General features: G+C 49.6%; 1 protein-coding gene across 1 annotated transcript in view; it reads right to left on the reverse strand.

The window, feature by feature from the left end:
• Nucleotides 1–17,415, reverse strand: part of CPAMD8 (C3 and PZP like alpha-2-macroglobulin domain containing 8) — a 96,833-nt gene that overhangs the window by 24,914 nt on the left and 54,504 nt on the right. Inside the window, exons 22-26 of the mRNA XM_040241671.1 lie at nt 17,181–17,311; nt 11,688–11,739; nt 5,198–5,496; nt 4,358–4,583; nt 2,604–2,780 (exon numbers count right to left, since the gene is read on the reverse strand). Of these exons, the coding sequence (XP_040097605.1) occupies nt 2,604–2,780; nt 4,358–4,583; nt 5,198–5,496; nt 11,688–11,739; nt 17,181–17,311 (885 nt within the window). The remainder of the gene's footprint in view (nt 1–2,603; nt 2,781–4,357; nt 4,584–5,197; nt 5,497–11,687; nt 11,740–17,180; nt 17,312–17,415) is intronic.

The raw sequence follows: 17,415 nt of genomic DNA on the forward strand, positions 1-17,415 counted from the left end.
AGGAAGAGGCGCACATCAAAGGAATAATTTCCGTGAGCCCAAACTCTTGCATCTTCCCATACAGAGAAAAGCACCAAATTCCTTAACTTGGAATATCTGGTTTACTTTAACAATAATCTTTTGCTGTTCAGACTACCCGCCCTTTGTTGTAAAACTTCTATGTAACCTGGCGCCTCCCCTCTAGGAGCTGCTCTCTCAGGATTACTGGAGATGCTGTCTCCGGGGCCTGAAGTCCTAAAAATTCCCACCAAGTAAAACATAACTCTCAACTTTAAGGTTGTGAATACTTTTCAAGTGGACAGAATAAAGTCCTACAGATACCCTACTCAGTTTGCGTTACTTTGTTACGGCAGCCCAAGGGAACTAACACCAGAGGTTTGTCGGAAAACCAGGGGGTGGGGGTCGATTTGGGGCTTACTGAGTCTAAAGAGCTGTTGGACACCAGATCTGGCTGTCTGGGTAGAGGGGAGGTCCAGGCTGCCGCTCACCCCTATAGGTCATCCCACTCTGGATGGCAGTCAAGGACCTGAGTCTGGATGGGTTCACTGAGGTGAGTGCCTGGCCTTGGGAGGCCAGGGCTCACCCACATCCTAGACTTTCACAACCTGCCAACTTGAGCCCTGCCCCTCCCCCTCCACCATGGACCAAGCAGACTTAAGGTTCTGGGCAGTCTGTGGTCAGCCTTCACAAAGCCAGACCTCTAGCCCATGGCAACCTCTGACTTCTCTTTCTCTCTGAGAGCTGCACGTTCATTTTATTTTTTGGCTGTGCCCCATACAACATGCGGGATCTTAGTTCCCCAACCAGCGATTGAACGAATGCCCCTGAAGTGGGAACTACTGGACCACCAGGGAAGCCCCTCGGAGAGCTACACATTTTTCATTGCAAGTTTTTCCTTTCTCATCCATGAGGACAGATGGTTCTAGATCATCGGGACTGCCTTTGGAACATAATAACAGGGAGCCACAACGGGCCAGGAGGCAAGGACTCCAGATTTGTCTTAGGAATTGAGATTTTCACATGCCTCTGTTTCCCCATCTCACAGGGGCCAGCATCATCTGAGCCAGGCATTCTTGAATCGTTTTCGGTAAATTTCCGTGATTGTGATGGTGGTTTCTGGCTTGGTCTAGTGCCCTGCCTGCCCCTTGTGCCCCAGTCCAGAGGAGCCTGGGGTCTGAGAAGCCCCCACAACTTGCCCCTGTGAGGTCTTGGGCGCGTTTTCACTCCCAGGAGGCTCACTTTGCTCATCTGGGAAACGAGGACCCTTAGCACAGGGGCACAAGGAGGGAAACTCAGGGCAGCGTGGATAGAGCTGCACATGCCTGGCATGAGGCAGATGCCAGCTTCAGAGCTAGGCTCAGCCTCCTCCATGCTTCCCTTTCACTTTGGCTCCACTGTAAGGCTAGAAGCAGAGCCCAGGAGGCCCCAGAATTTTGGTATCAACTGACTTTAACTCCCTTGTTACCTGGGAAGGAGACAAAGGCGCTGAGAAAAGCAGGTCCTACCCAGGGACACAGAATGGGAATCTCTGACAGCGCTGGGATGCCATCTCCAGCCTTCCCTCCTCCCACTCCCTGCAAGGCTTAGATGTGCAGAGGGTAATTCAGGGCCCTCAGAGGCCCTGTACCCTACCCCCAAACAGGACTGTTCCTTGCCCTAAGGACTTGATTCATGGCAATGGAAGATGTCCAGGGCTGTGTTATTTATTTATGATGATTTTATCTATGAAGATGTTCAGTGTTGTGTTATTTAATCTGTGAAGATGATCTGTGTTATTCATTTCTAAAGAAGTACAATGGTGCTTTGTTATTTCTGAAATTCAGTACTGGTGGTTTACTTCTGAAGACGTTCAATGTTATTTAGGGGGGAAAAAACTGGAAATAAAATAAATAAATAAAACTGGAAATAAGAGGAGAGTTCAGTATGTCGTGTTTCATTAATGCACGTGATGAAAACACAAGGTAGCCTCCCAAAGTGATTACAAACTGAACCCATCCTAAGACCCAACGGTTTCACCCCACAGAAATTTGGATGAGTTTTCACCAAGTATGCAAAGAGGACAATCACCGACAGTACCATTCTAAAAGCCCTGAGTTGCAAATAGCTCCGCAGCCCATCCACAGACATGCCGACTGCTGTCTCCACATAGTAATGGAGGTGAATGGACAACAGCTCCCCAAAGCCCAGTGGGAGAATCTTATGCACACAGGACAGGGTTGAGGGGAGGCATGCCACAGGATGCTGTGTTATGAGACACCAAGAACGGCAAAGCTACCCTGTGCTCCTGGAGGGTAGAGGAGAGCCAGCATGATGGGAAGCTTATAGGGATTTATTATTTTTCCCCAAATGTTTTTATAATGCTATTATATTGCTCTGGTTGTTCAGGAAAATTTACATTTTTAGAAGATGCTGTTCCTCCCCCCATGGCTGATTATCAGCAATCAGATCGGTTTCCTAACAGGTGCAGATGCCAGGCTCCGACTGACAGGGGCCAGATCAGGCCACCCATTTGGCCTCTTCCAACGTCTTTGCCTTCTTCCCCATCCTCTGCACGTGGTATGTGGGCTGCGCCCAGTGTGGCCGAGGCTGCTGCACCCCAGTACCTTGCACTAGGTGGTTGGTGGTCTCCCTCTCCACCTCAGGGCTGAGCTGCCGGGTTTTCTGGAGATACTTCAAGACAAAGACATTAGGTGCAAAATGAATCATATTCTGCTCTCCGCAGCCGAAGGGAAGCCGGAGGAGGTTGCTGAGATGGTTCAGAGTTGGCCCCATGACATCTCCTGGTGAGAAGGAAGAGGAAGAATGGGCTGAGGACTGGCCTCATTCAATGCCCTGGCATTGTCCTAGGGACGACTTTCCTCAGAGGGAGCCCACCCGTGGCCTAACACCAGCCTCCCATTATCCGATTGCCAGTGCTGCCCTCTGAGACTGCGAGGCATCCTTGCCCATCCAGCCTGCTTGATCTCTTGGCCTTGGTGGACACTTGCTGGCCCTATCTTACATGCTTCCTTCCATGTTCTTTAGTTGTAACTCAGTTCTTTCTACCTTTTCATTATGTTATTATTAGTAAACGCTTTTTCCTTCCTAGATTTTTAAATAAGTGCAATTGAGACTATACATTTTCCTCTTAGCACAACTTTGGCTGCATCCCACAAACGTTAAGATGTCAATCCAGTCATTTGACTCCATTCCACATATTCTTTCTGACTTCCAATATGAAATGTGGTTTTCTCTTTACCACGAGTTTTCTTATATGTGTGGTATTGTTGGTGTGTTTTTGAAAGTTCTTTTCTCCTGTTATTTCTGACTTACTGTGCTCTCATCCCTCAGTACTCTGTCCCCCTCTCCCTGGCCTTTATGCCCCGAAATATTGCTGATACACTTCCTGGACTCCCTGCTGACTACACCTCCCTTCCTCTGCCCACTGAGGCTGCCGCTGCTCCCGCAGCCTCCTCCTGTGGCGGGGCCTGGCTGGCTACTTTCTTGCCGCCTTTTTCTGGGTTTTCCAGTTCTTTGCTACACTTCCATCCCGCTGCGCTGAAGCCACTGGCTGGCACACAGTTACCTGCCTGCATCTCCTCTCCATCCCTGCCTGTCTGTCTTCTCCCCTATGCCCATCACCTCAAGCTGGGCCATCATCCCCAAGGCCACATCTGAATTGATTTCATGCTTCAGAAATCATAAACTCCAGCATCCTCCAACCCGGTGACAACCACCAAGCTGCCTCAGGCGCCAGGGCTTCTGTCCTCTGACGTCACAGAGACCCAAGACCCCTCCTTCATGTCTGTCTGCCTCTTCCTGGCCTTTCACGCCCTCCTCACCCTTCCAATTTCCAGCACTAGATGGGTCACGTAGTCCCCACTTTCCACTCCTGTGCCTGGGCCACAGGAGACAATCCAGTGCTCAAGGAGTCCCTGGCCACAGCCTCTTACCCCTGCTCAGTAAGCACTCTAAGCATTTGAAATGGTCTCTCCCCTCTCACCTGGACCCCCAGAGCCCCCACCCACCACCCCATACCTGGCTAACTTCACCTGGCCTTTCAGCCTGCTTGTATATCACCCTAGACACACTGCCCTCATGAAGTTCACCACACACCCCTCGGGGGCACCCCACAGAGGGCAAGGACCTGCCTCTTCAGCCAGACTTGAGCCCCCAAAGGGCAGGCTTAGGGTCACCTCTGAGTCTGGCCCCAGCACCCAACACAGAGAAGACACTGGAAGTTGCTTGCCAGTCAGGCGAGTGGGTGTGTGGCTAAAGGCCCCAAAGGCACTTGCCCCCTACAAAACCCAGAATGAGAATGAACCGGAGGTGACACTTGCCCCCATCCTCCCCAAGCCAGGCTGCAGGGCAGACACACCTATGATGGAGGCGGCGGCGCGCTCAGACCCGGGGATGGCGCTGTGTGGAACCCCCAGGGTGAAGGCTTCGCTGTAGCTCTCATCTGCTTCCACCTTCCTCCAGATGCGGAACTCGCCCACAGAACCCCAGCCAGTGGAGAAACCGATGAACTGGACCTCTGGCGGTTTGGGGAGGGCCCAGGCCATGATGACAGATTCATTGGATGGCTCTGGACCATGGCCAACCTGGAAGAAGAGGCCAAGGCTGCTGGGTGCTGGCAGGAAGCAGGCTGGGTTCAGACATGGTCAGAGGCCTTGGCCACATTCACGGGGTGGGGTGGGATTCTCAAGGCATCAGCAATGAGAGAAACTAGAAACCACACTGTTTGCTGAACACCCAACAGAGACACAAGTGGGGCATCTGTAGGTTCCAAAGTCACTGGGCTTCCCGGAACCTTGCATATGTAGCTCCCTCTGCTTGAAACAGCCGCTGCTTCAGTTTGCCTGGCGAACTCCTATTCATACTTCAAAACACCACCTGGCTATACCCCTCCTCTAGGAAGCCATTCACACCTACTTCTTTTCTTTCCTTTGCTTGGCCTAGAAAGTGTCCAGAGTCCTCACCTTACCTGCTCATACCCATTCTCTTTCTCCCTGGCCTCCCAGATCCCTGGGCACCTTCTCTGCCACAGCTCCCACTAGTGTTTTTGGAAGCAACGCCAGGCAGACTGTAAGCAATTGAGGGCTGCCTCGAGTTTTCCCCCTCTCTTCCCGCCTTGCCGTCACATCACATGGATCAGGAAACAAGTGCCAGAGGACCAGGTGGTTCCCATGCCCACCCCAGGCAAACCCAGTCATGCCTGGATGAGCCCGCTGTGCCAGCTGATCCAGAATGTTCTGAATTCATCCCAGGAGAGGATCTTGGCCGTGGGTGTGCTGGCCACCGGCTCGCCCATCTTGCTGGTGGAGATCCAGGACCTGGTGTTCTGGTCCCCCCCCAGAACAATCTCGATCATGCCCGCTGTGTCCTGGGGCCCTGGGGACAAGGCCACGCGGGCATCATTGTGGGCTCGCACGGCCACGTCGAAACGGGTGAGGCGCAGTGGCCGCTGCACATACTGGAACTCGTACTTGTTGGGTGTGGAGATGTGGACTCTCTCTGGATAGAGGGAAAGAGATGAGGTGTTGAGGGGGCACCAGAAGCATCCTTCCTCCCCCTGCCCATGCCCAGAGCTGAGCATCAGGACCTCAGGGGACCGGTCCCAGTGTGGCTCCCCCACGAAGCTGCAGGAAGCACGGTGGAGTGGAGCTGGTTTGATGACCTCTTAGTCAATAGAGCACAGAAGATGAAACACTCACAGCGATAAATCCTACAAAAGGTGGGCAAGACCCGTACGCTGGGAACTGCAAAATGCTGCTGAAACTAAAGATGTGAATCAGTGGAGAGCTAGACTGTGTTCGTGGGTCAGAAAATAACATTATGAAGATGTTAATTACCCCCCCCCAAAACTGATCTATAGATTCGATGTAATCCCAATCAAAATCCCAGCAGGGTCTTTTGAAGAAATTGCCAAGTTGATTTCAAAATTTATGTGGAAACTCAAAGGATCCAAAAGAGTCAAAACAACTTTGATAAACAAGAAGGACTCACATCATCCGACACTGAGACTTACTCTAAAGCTATGGCAATCCCAAGAGTGCAGCATCAGTGTCATTACAGACAAAGGCTCCGCGGAACGGAAGAGGGAGTCCAGAAACGGACCCATACATGTATAAACACCTGATTTTCAACAAAGTTGCAAAAGCAATTCAACAGCAAAAGTCCTCAACCAATGATGTTAGAACAATGAAATCTCCAGATGAAGAAAAAGGAACTCTGATCCATACCTTGCATGGGCTCCAAGAGTTAAACTTGAAATGGATTAAAGCCTAAAACTATAAAACTCTGGGAAGAAACTGTAGGATTGAGCAAAGATTTCTTAGCTACAACAAGAAAAAATAATCCATAAAAGGAAAAAGTGATAAGCATCATTAAAATAAAATCTTCTGCTCTTTAAAAGACACTATTAAGATAATGAAAAGATACAGATGGGGAGAAATAGTTTTGCAAAGCATTCATCTGATAAATGACTTGTACTCAGAATACATTTTTAAATACTCTCAAAAACCAAATACAAATAAACAATTCAACTTTTAAAAAGCTAAAAGATCCGATCAGACACTTCACCCCCGCAAAAAATACTGATAGCAAATAAGCATATGAAAAGGTGCTTAATATCATGAGTCATGATGGAAATGCAAATTAAAACCATAGTGAGATACCACTAGATACCTATTAGAATGACTAAAATTAAACAGACCATACTAAGTGTTGGTAAGAATGGGACAGAACTGGCTTATCCAGTGCCTGTGGGAATGCAAAATAGCACTGTCATTTTGGGAAACAGTTTGACAGCTTCTTAAAAAGTTAAAAAACATACTTACTATATGCGTTAGCTATTCCACTCCTAGGTATCGACTCAAGAGAAAGGGAAACACATCACCCATACAAAGACTTGGGCACAAATTTTCATAGTAGCTCATGTGAAATAGTCCCAAACCAGAAATAACTCAAATATCCTTCAACAGGAGAGTAGATAAACAAAGTGTTATGCATACATCCAATGGAATCCTGCTGAGACTTAAAATGACTGAATTACTGATACACACAACGTGGTCAAATCTCGAAATTCTTTTGTTGAGTAAAGGAAGTCAGACAAAAAGGAGAACATTTTGTATGATTCCACTTACATAAAATTCTAAAAAGTACAAAGTAATCTACAGAGACAGAGAGCAGACTAGTGGTTCTCTAGAGACAAGAGTGGAGAGGAGAGGAATTTCAAAGGGGCATGACTTTAGGGTTAATAAAAATCTTCATTACCTTAATTGTGGTGATGGCTTCACAGACGTTTCTCAACAGTGACTCAACTACACTTAAAATACATCTAATTTATTATATGTCAATTATACCTCAATAAACATGTTAAAAATGTTCCTGATCTTACTTTGAATATAAATATATTCAGCTTAGTGTGGATTATAATATGAAAAATACAAACAATGTGCAAACGTCCAGTAATGTTTCAAAATGTTCCGTAATGATCAAATTATGCAGCAGTCCTTTAATGGACCATAATGAAGCTGTTTTGAAGTGCTGTTTATAAAGACTTTATAAACAATACATTAACAGGGAAAAGTGCTGAGGATGTATTAAGTGAAAAAGGCAAGACATAAAACTACACACCTCTTGAGTCACAACTATGCTAAAACAATAATCAATCCTAGGAAAGTGAATACAACAAAATGTCTTTGTATGTGAACTAGAGGAGACAGTTTTTGTATTTCTATTTTTATAAATTTTCTCTAGCACATAGGTATTGCTTTTTCCTTTCCCAATTTTAAAAATTGTGATAAAACACACAGAATGCAAAATTTGCCATCTTAAACCATTTTTAAGTGTACAGGTCAGTGGCATTAAATACATTCACATTGTTTAAACATCACCAGCATCCACCCCAAGAACTCCACTCATCTTGTAAAACTAAAGCTCTGTATCCATTAAACAATAAATTTTTAAAAACCACCGCCACCAACAAAAAACAATAAATCTCCATTTTCCTCTCCCCCAGCCCCTGAAAACCACTACCTTACTTTTTGTCTCTAGGATATTGAATACTCTAGAGAGATCATATAAGTGGAATCATACAGTATTTGTACACATGCCTTTTTTAAGATTTATTACGGGGTGCATTTTAGAAGTCTTTATTGAATTTTACAGTATTGCTCCCATTCTAAGTTCTGGTTTCTTGTCTGCAAAGCATGTGGGACCTTAGCTCTCTGACCAGGGATTGAAGCTGAACCCCCTGCATTGGAAAGTGAAGTCTGTCCTAATCACTGGACTGCCAGGGAAGTCCTCATGCAGTGGCTTTTAGAAATGTTTTTAATTTAAAATTTACTGAGATAATTATAGATTCATATGTGACTCTGCGTGTGTGCGTGCTAAGCTGCTTCAGTCATGTGCGACTCTTTGCAACCTATGGACTGTAGCCCTCCAGGCTCCTCTGTTCATGGAATTCTCCATGCAAAAATACTGGAGTGGGTTGCCATGCGCTCCTCCAGAGGATCTTCCAGACCCAGGGATCGAACCTTATGCCTCCTGCATTGGCAGGCAGGTTCTTTACCCCTAGCACCACCGGAAAGCCCATATGTGACTCTAAGAAATAACAAAGAGAAATCTTTGACCCAGTTTCCCCAAAGGTAGCATCTCGCAAAATTCTAGTATACTGTCATTACCAGGATACTGGTATTCTTAGAATCCCTTGATCTCATTCAGATTTCTCTAGTTCTATTTGTGTGGGATCCCTCTTGCTACACTTTTATCACCAGACGCACACCCTTTCTCCCCCCACCCCAACAACCACTAATATGACCACCATCTCTAAAATCTTATCATTTCGACAATGTTATAAAAAGAATCATTTATGTATTCTTTTAGGATTGATTTTTTTTTACTCAATTTTTACTCAACCCCTTCATTTTAGTTGCTGCATATTATCAATAGTTTCTTCCTTTTTATCTCTGGCTCATATTCTGACATATGGACAGACCACAGTTTGCTTAACCCTTCACCCACGGAAGGACATCTAGGCTGTTTTCAGTTTGCGCTGTGCTTGTGCTTAGTCGCTCAGTCGTGTCTGACTGTGCAACCCCAAGGACTGTAGCCCACCAGGCTCCTCTGCCCATGGCATTCTCCAAGCGAGAATACTGGAGTGGGTCGCCATGCCCTCCTCCAGGGGATCTTCCCAACCCAGGGATCAAACCCAGGTCTCCTGCACTGCAAGCCGAATCTTTACCGTCTGAGCTCCCAGCTGATATGAACACTTGTATACAGGTTTTTGCATGAATGTAAGTCTTCGTTTCTCTGAAGAAATGCCTAAGAGTATAATTGCTAGTGGGTATGCTGACAGCATGTTGTTTTTTAAAGTCATCAAACTGTTCTAAGAAACCACAGTGGCTGTACCACTTTACATTCCCACCAGCAATGTATGAAAGATCCAACTTGTCCACAGCCTGGCCACCTTTTCATGTTGTCACTACTTTTTATTTTACTCATTCAGATAACTTATTGTGTTTCAATTTGCATTTCTCTAAGAGCTTCCCTGGTAGCTCAGTGGTAAAGAATCCACCTGCCAGTGCAGGGGACATGGGTTCGATCCCTGATCCAGGGAGATCCCACATGCCACGGAGCAACTAAGCCAGTGCGTCAGAGAGGGTAACAGGCAGTAAGGCTAGGGGTACCCAGGAGGAGGAAATAGGCTGCAAGGGTCAGACATGTTTTTTCTCTCTCTTAAGTGGCAGGAAGAAACAAACTACAAGTGTCAAACTTTTTTTCCTTCTCTATACAAAATTAAAAGGAGGTTTCTTTTAAAATTCTGTGTTGCCAGGATGACGCCTGGTTCCACCTGAACTTAACTTTGCTCAAACCTTGAGCTAACCAATGTATTTTTCTTATGGAAATGTTTTTCTTAAGTTGCATTAATGAACTATGTATCTACCTTAGACTCTGCCTTTTTTCAAGTTGGTTCTGCCTAAGACTCAGAACTGATAATGGCTCAACAAACCAGCATGTTTTACTCATGGAAATGTTCTTTTAAGCTATGATAATGAAACTGTGCATTTGCTTGGAAACCTGCCTTTCTTCAAGATTCATGTCAATTGTTTTATGGCCCAGGATGATTCACCTTGTGCCATGTTATCTCAAAATTTATGTTGTGGGTGAGGGGTCTGGTGCAACTTAGTTTCGAGACATTTCCTTTCTTTAATTAGCAGCTTGCCAATAGCTATATAACTTCTTGCTATAAACTAGCAAGGGGGCACTTTTTCTGCCCTCTTCTGATGTCTGTGTCAGAAGCTTTCTCTATCTCTTTTCTACTTTAATAAAATTTTATTACACAAAAGCTCTGAATAGCCTCACCACTGGACCTGGATCAAATTCCTCTCCCCGGAAGGCCAAGGACCCCAGCCGTCCTTCACGGCTCACAGCAGCAACCTTTCACCACAGCTACTGAGCCTGTGCCCTAGAGCCCGTGAGCCGCAGCTACTAAAGCTCCCGTACTCCAGAGCCTGTGCTCCGCAACAGGAGAGGCCACCACCATGGAAAGCCCGCACACCACAGCTAGAGAGGAGCCCCTGCTCACCACAGCTAGAGAGGAGCCCACTCAGCAATGGAGACTCAGCACAGCTAAAAATAAAGTGAAAGTCGCTCAGTCATGTCCGACTCTTTGCGACCCCATGGACTGTCCATGGAATTCTCCAGGCCAGAATACTGGAGTGGGTAGCCTTTCTCTTCTCCAGGGGATCTTCCCAACCCAGGGATCGGACCCAGGTCTCCCGCATTGTAGGCGGATTCTTTACCAGCTGAGCCACAAGGAAGTCCCCCAAAATAAAGACATATAATTATTTACAAAATCATTTGAACATATATGTGATGTCTTGCTATCTACTGAAAAAAGGGGAGGGGGGATGTCAAAAGGAAGCCTGAGTCCAGAGTGTGATGTGAATGCCTTGGCAATAGGGAGGTGGTACACCTAGAGGTTGGCATCACCTGGGGATTCCATCTCAGATCCTCTGCTCTGCCCCTTGGCAAAACCTGCCAGATGAGCGTCCAGTGCCAGGCCCAGCCCAAGCTCCAAAGTGGAGGGCTCTTTGAGGAGGGGTTGGATGGGGTAGGGTCAGACCCTCCCATAGGCAGCTCAGGCTCACGTTCCTCCCAGCACTGACATGGCCCCACCAAGGCAGAGGCGTGGAATTATCTTTCTGTGGCCACTCCGCTCACTGGATTTGGGCATTTCGTACCCATTTCCAGATCACGGGCAGGCCCAATGTCAATTTCAGGGGATCAGGGTAGACCCCAGATCTCACACTTCCCAGAACCTGTCTGAACTTCCCACATCCTCCTCTGCTACCCCTGGGTTCTGGGTCACTCTCATTCTCTCAGCTTTCGCATGTTGTGACTCTAAGACCTCCCTTCCCCAGACCATCAGTTCCTCCCTCGGGACTCCACGTTCGACAGCCCCTTCCCCTGATGGCAATCTCTTTTCTCGTTGGCACCTGCAGTCACCCATCATGCCGTGCTTACTTCTTGCCTGGCAGAAGCCCAGTCCTCACTCTGGCTTACATGTGTCCCTAGCTGGGACATTTCAGCGGCTTTGCTGTGGTGTCCCCAGCCCCGAGGCAGGACAGGTGTCCACTTGGCAGCAACGAAGCTGCACCAGTGGAGGCGTAAGGGCAGGGTGGGCGTGGGAGACTCACCGTTGGGACAGAAGAAAGCACTGTAGGTGTATGATCGGGGGGCTCCTTCAGGCTGAAACACAGAAACGGGGAGAACTGAGCACCAGTGGAGGCAGTCACTGCACGGGCCGCTGTCCCTCGGCTGCAGACTCGGAGCTGCGGAGTCTGGACCCCACAGGACGATGCCACAAGGGCACGGAGATGGACCCGGTCTCCTACCTCCTGTGTGCAGACGGGGAAACTGAGGCTCGCTTCCCTTTCCCCCGGCTCTGGTCAAACTCATCAACCACGCCTAGAGTGATCAGGCTTCTCACACCCCCACCCCACCCTCCTGACCACTCCTTCCACCCAGATCCCAGCCCGGCTTCTCCCTCCGGGTAAAGAACACAATGACTCAAAGGCTGCCAGGATCCAAGGCCCCGTCTGGCCTGTAAGAGCGCTGAGAATGGGGCGCCCAGGCCTGCCAAGGACGGGGGTCTCTGTCCTACCGTCCAGTGCCTCCTCTGTCTCCTGTCCCTCACGCTCCTGCCCCCACCCCTTCTACGACATCACCCAGTAGGCAGGTGGCTTGTTCTCTTCAAAGGGAGCACTCAAGAACCTCCCTCGTGGTCCAGTGGTTGAGAATCTGCCTGCCAACGCAGGAGACACAGGTTCCGTCTCTGATCTGGGAAGATTATGCAGGCTGCAGAGCAGCTAAACCGTGCACCACAGCTCCTGAGCCGGCGCTCTGGAGCCCATGCACCGCGACAAGAGAAGCTGCTGAATGAGAAGCCCGGCCACTGCAGCTAGAGAAGCCCCGTGCACAGCAACAAAGGCCCAGCACAGCCAAAAATGAACAATGTTTTTAAAAAGGGGGAGCACTCGAAATTTATGGGATACACCTTGCGGGGCTTCACCTGACCCGTGGGATTCCAACTTTTCCAGGTCTCCTTTAGCACTGTCAGCAGACTGGTGAGCTGGGGCCACTTGAGGTCAGACCTTAAAGGGTTAATCTTTGACCACTGCAGCCAGACAGCCTCCTGGGGTCCCAATTTCTCCCACTGTGATGGTTCACTTTATTTGTCAACTCCAGACATCTGATCAAACATTACTTCTGGGCGTGCCTGTTACTTCTGGGCGTGTCTGTGAGGGCATCTCTTAAAAGAGCCAGCATTTGAATGGAGGGACTGTGATGCAAATGGCCCTCCCCAGAGTGGGTAACCCCCACCACTCCACTGAGGGCCCAAATACAACAAAAGGCGGAAGAGGGATGAATCCTCTCTCTGCCAGACAGTCTTTGAGTTGGGGCATCGATCTTCTCTGCCCTTGACGCTCCTGGTTCTGTGGATTTCTCAGCCTCCATGACCTTGTAAGCTTCGCAGGTGGCGCTAGTAGTAAAGAAACTGCCTGCCAATGCACAAGAGGTAAGAGACACGGGTTCGATCCCTGGGTCGGGAAGATCCCCCGGAGAAGGTCATGGCAACCCACTCCAGTATTCTTGCCTGGAGAATCCCATGGACAGAGAAGCCTCGTGGGCTACAGTCCATGGGGTCGTAAAGAGTCGGACACAACAGAAGCAGCTTAGCACACATGATCGTGTAGGCCAACTGCTTACAATAAATCTCTTTCTAGAGAGAGATTTATGTCCTACCGATTCTGTTTCTCCAGAGAACCCTAATACACCCACTGCTTGCTGGGTGACCCAGGAGCTACTCACTTAACTTCCCTGGGCCTCTATTTGTTATCATTGGAAGAACTGATGCTGAAGCTGAAACTCCAATACTTTGGCCATCTGATGCAAAGAACTGACTCATTGGAAAAGACCCTGATGCTGGGAAAGATTGAAGGTGGGAGGAGAAGGGGATGACAGAGGATGAGATGGTTGGATGGCATCACCGACTCTATGAACATGAGTTTGAGCAGGCTCCAGGAGTTGGTGATGGACAGGGAGGCCTGGCGTGCTGCAGTCCATGGGGTCGCAAAGAGTCGGACATGACTGAGTGACTGAACTGAACTGAACTGAAGATGGAAGTGATGACGGCATTGACCTTGATGAGGGTTAGGTGTACTTCAGACAGGGCTGGCGTCTTCTCGGTGCTACTGAACAGTCAGTTCTTGTTAGATCTTCTCACTGCCCTCCCTCCACCCTCTGCCCCCAGTCCTCTGCAGATGCTGCAAAGATGGGTATCATCCATCCAGGGATGACGAGTCCAGGAGGCACCTGTCTGGATCACGTCCACTTCCCGCAATCAACCTGCCTCACCCACACAAGCCACAACCAGATGTCCCCACTGAGCAACTAGCTGACAAATCTTCAGCAAAATGGCCCATGGTTGGCACCAAGAGGCCAAGCACACCCTTGTGGATGACACCAGCTGGACTGTCATCTCACATCCAGCACATCTGACATGAGGTCTGCAGGCTTATCTGCTCAGCCACAGGCTCCAAGGTGAGCCCCCAAGGTTCTGCTTGGGCATCAGCAACCCCCTTACCAGTCTATCAGCTCAGTCTCTTGTTGGCAGAGAGGTTGTCACTGGACAGGGCCTGGCCATTGTGAACCCATGATAGCTATACAGTCATAAAAATGATTCATAACTCAGATGTCTACCAATGGGTGAACAGATACAGTGGAACACTACACACCATGAAAAGGGATGAGGCACTGATACGTGCTACAATACAGGAGTTATATGTGGGGAAAGAGAGTCGTCAGTAGGGCTAATATGAATATGAAAAACAGTAGATTGTAGATACGGCTTCCCTGGTGGCTCAGCAGTAAAGAATCTGCCTGCGATGCGGGAGACTACCGGCAATGCAGGAGACGTGGGAAGACCCCCTGGAGGAGGAAGTGGCAACCCACTCCAGGATTCTTGCCTGGGAAATCCCATGGGATAGAGGAGCCAGGCAGGCTACAGTCTGTGGGTTTGCAAGAGTCAGATACGACTGAGCGACTAAACTACCACACCATGTAAGCAGACCTCAAAAACACCATGCTAAGTGAAAGAAGCCAGAGAGGAAAGCCCACAGAGTGTATGATTCCATTTACACTTGGGGTTGCTGATACCCAAGCAGAACCTTTCCTCTGAACCCTTCCTTTGGCGCTGAGCATGGCCCCTGACCATCCAGGGTCTCCCGGACACAACCCCACTCCAGCATAGCCTTTGAAATAGCCAGTGGGGCTGCTCCTGGCCACTCAGCCCTATCTCCTCTCCCAGCTTAACTCAGAGGGGACTCTGGTGCCAGCCTCTTGCCTTCACGCTGCCCTGGCTTTTAGCTGATCCTGGCTTCCAATCTCCTTTGCCTCTGTGCTTGAGCCAGCTCCCAGTCAGGTTCCAAAACAAGGTCCCTGTGAAATGTCACTTTTCTTATCTCTGGCAGGGCTTTTCTGCAACCTTATAGCACGTAACAGTGCTTCATTCTTGCCTGTTCTAGGGATTTATCTATTCTGCATATTTCATATACATGGGATGGTACACTATGCAATCTTTGGTGTCTGGCTTCTTTCGCTCAGCATAATGTTTTCAAGGTTCATCTACATTGGAGCACAAATCGGTGCTTCATTGCTTTTCATGACTGAGTAATGTTCCATAATATTGCAAAACTGTATCCCCTTGCACCATGTTTATGGATTCATCAGCTGATGGACATCTCCTAAAATGGAAAAAGCATCCCTGGCTTGTGTCCAGGATCCCCCAGTTGACCATTATAAATGCCTGGATGACAGCAGCTCCCATTTCTGTAGCACTCAGGCCAGGAACTCAAGAGATGCCTTACACACACACTCTCATTTAACTGCCCAGCAGTTCCCATTTGAACTCAAGGCTGTCACTCCAGAGCCCAACTCTGGCCAAGAGGGCAGACCCCCCTTTCACTCCTGTGATGCCCGTGAGGCTCTCCTCATGGCTGTGAATTATGTCGGCCTTCTTTTCGATTCTGTGAACTCCACTGAGACATGGTGGGGTGATCGAAGGCTCTCCAGCAAAAGTTCGAAAGGTCATAATCCCCTGAGCCAGCTGGGTTGCCGGGCGGGATGGCAGTGGCCCCTCTTCCACCTGACCCAGCACTCATGATGGTGCAGCCATCACCTCCTCCCTACCACGTGACTCTCAGGAATGGCCTTTCTGTTGTATTCGGCCTCCAACCCGGTAGGTGGCATGTGACGTCTGGTCTGGGTCCATCGTGTAATAGAGCGAGTGAAGCGCGCACCCAGAGTTCCATGGTGGGGCGGGATGGGAGAATCCGCACACCCAGCATTTCCTGTTGCATCAGTCTATTTCTCTAATTCATGCTTCAGTCTTTGCGTTGACATTTCAGGTCTTCTGATGGCTACATCATATCTCCCGTCTCCTACAGCTGAGTGTGTATAGCTGGACCAGCGGATGCTGCAGACATTGGATACAGCTGAGCAGTGTGAGGGGGAGGAACAGGAGAATCCTTCTCTGTACATCTTAGAAATTCCTCTTGCAGAGGAAAGAGACAAGAGCTCCAGGCCTCCAGGTCGAGAGGAGGGCAGGCTGTGGGCTCAGGAGTGTGCACAGGGCTTTGCAGCGGGTCGCCGGGGATTTCTGCATTTCCTGTCGAGGCCATCCCATTCCTGTTGGCTCGTGGAGATCGCATGCCTCATCCGATGACACACGGGTCCCTGAGGACTCCATCACGTCATGTCAACAAAGCTGCAGCAATGACCGGTCCGCCTCCGGGAGTTCCGCCCAGCTCGCACATGACTCCTGGTGCTGATGGAAACCATTTGTGCTCAGCTCCACCAGGACTGCAGCGGAGGGAGGGCAGCAGTTTGCAGCTGGGCCGCTGGGGAGGGGCAACATTCTGGGCTTCAGCCCTTCAGTGGGGCTGCCGCGTGCTCTCCGAGCAGCAATAAACAGGAGTCTGACCAGAGCTCTGGGCTCTAATGCATCCGAGCAGCCCCAGAAAAGATGGGGCATCATTGTTCCCACAAGCTCAGCGTTGTGAGATGAGATGGCATGTGCGTTCTCCAACCTCCCCCACGCTATGGGGTGAGTGTGAGCACCCGATCCTTCAGAGCAGACTGGGAATCACAAGACACTCGGTGAGCCCCAAGGACAAGTGGCAGATCCCAGATTCAGAGCTGAGAGGGGAGGCGAGGCGGGGGGTGGGGGTGGTCTGGGCGCCCCAGCTGGAAGCTCTGCGTCCTTCCCGCACAGGCATTCCAAGGATGGCCCTCCAAATGCCGAGTCACAGTCTCTACAATTGTCTATGACAAATGGGCAGCCCGGAGAGAAAGGCACGCCACCCTCCACGGCGATCGACCCCGGGTGTCAGGAGGACACTTCCCTGCAACCTTTGAGAGCCCCACATCACTGCACCAAAGCCTGTTAGGCCACTTGGAGAGGGGATGGCTGCCACGGTCCTTCAGCCCCAGGCCCCACAGCAGGACTGGTGGGGGCTGAGTGCAAATGGTTTCCCCTGGCTCGGGGAAGGCCCCCACACCCCAGCCCCACCTCCCTGGGGAGCCAATCAGGCCCTGGCCAAGTGCCTTGAGCAAGAACATGGGCTTACCTCGACCATCACACTGCGCCGGATGTGGTCCCTTCCGATGGGGACCCTTCTGTCAGCGTAATTCTCCTCTGGGGGTCTGACGGACTTCCCATCCCGGCAGCAGCTCGTTTCTCTGTAAGCCAGAGCTTTGGCTGCGGAGATTTGAGTATTCGGTGCTGGTTCTCAAAACAGGACCCCGTCCGGCGCTCTTCTGTCCCCCACTCTTGTCCCAGGCTTCCCAGGTATGCATGCACGC

This window comes from Oryx dammah, unplaced genomic scaffold, assembly GCF_014754425.2.
Source record: "Oryx dammah isolate SB20612 unplaced genomic scaffold, SCBI_Odam_1.1 HiC_scaffold_5, whole genome shotgun sequence".
Taxonomy (NCBI): Eukaryota; Metazoa; Chordata; class Mammalia; order Artiodactyla; family Bovidae; genus Oryx; species Oryx dammah.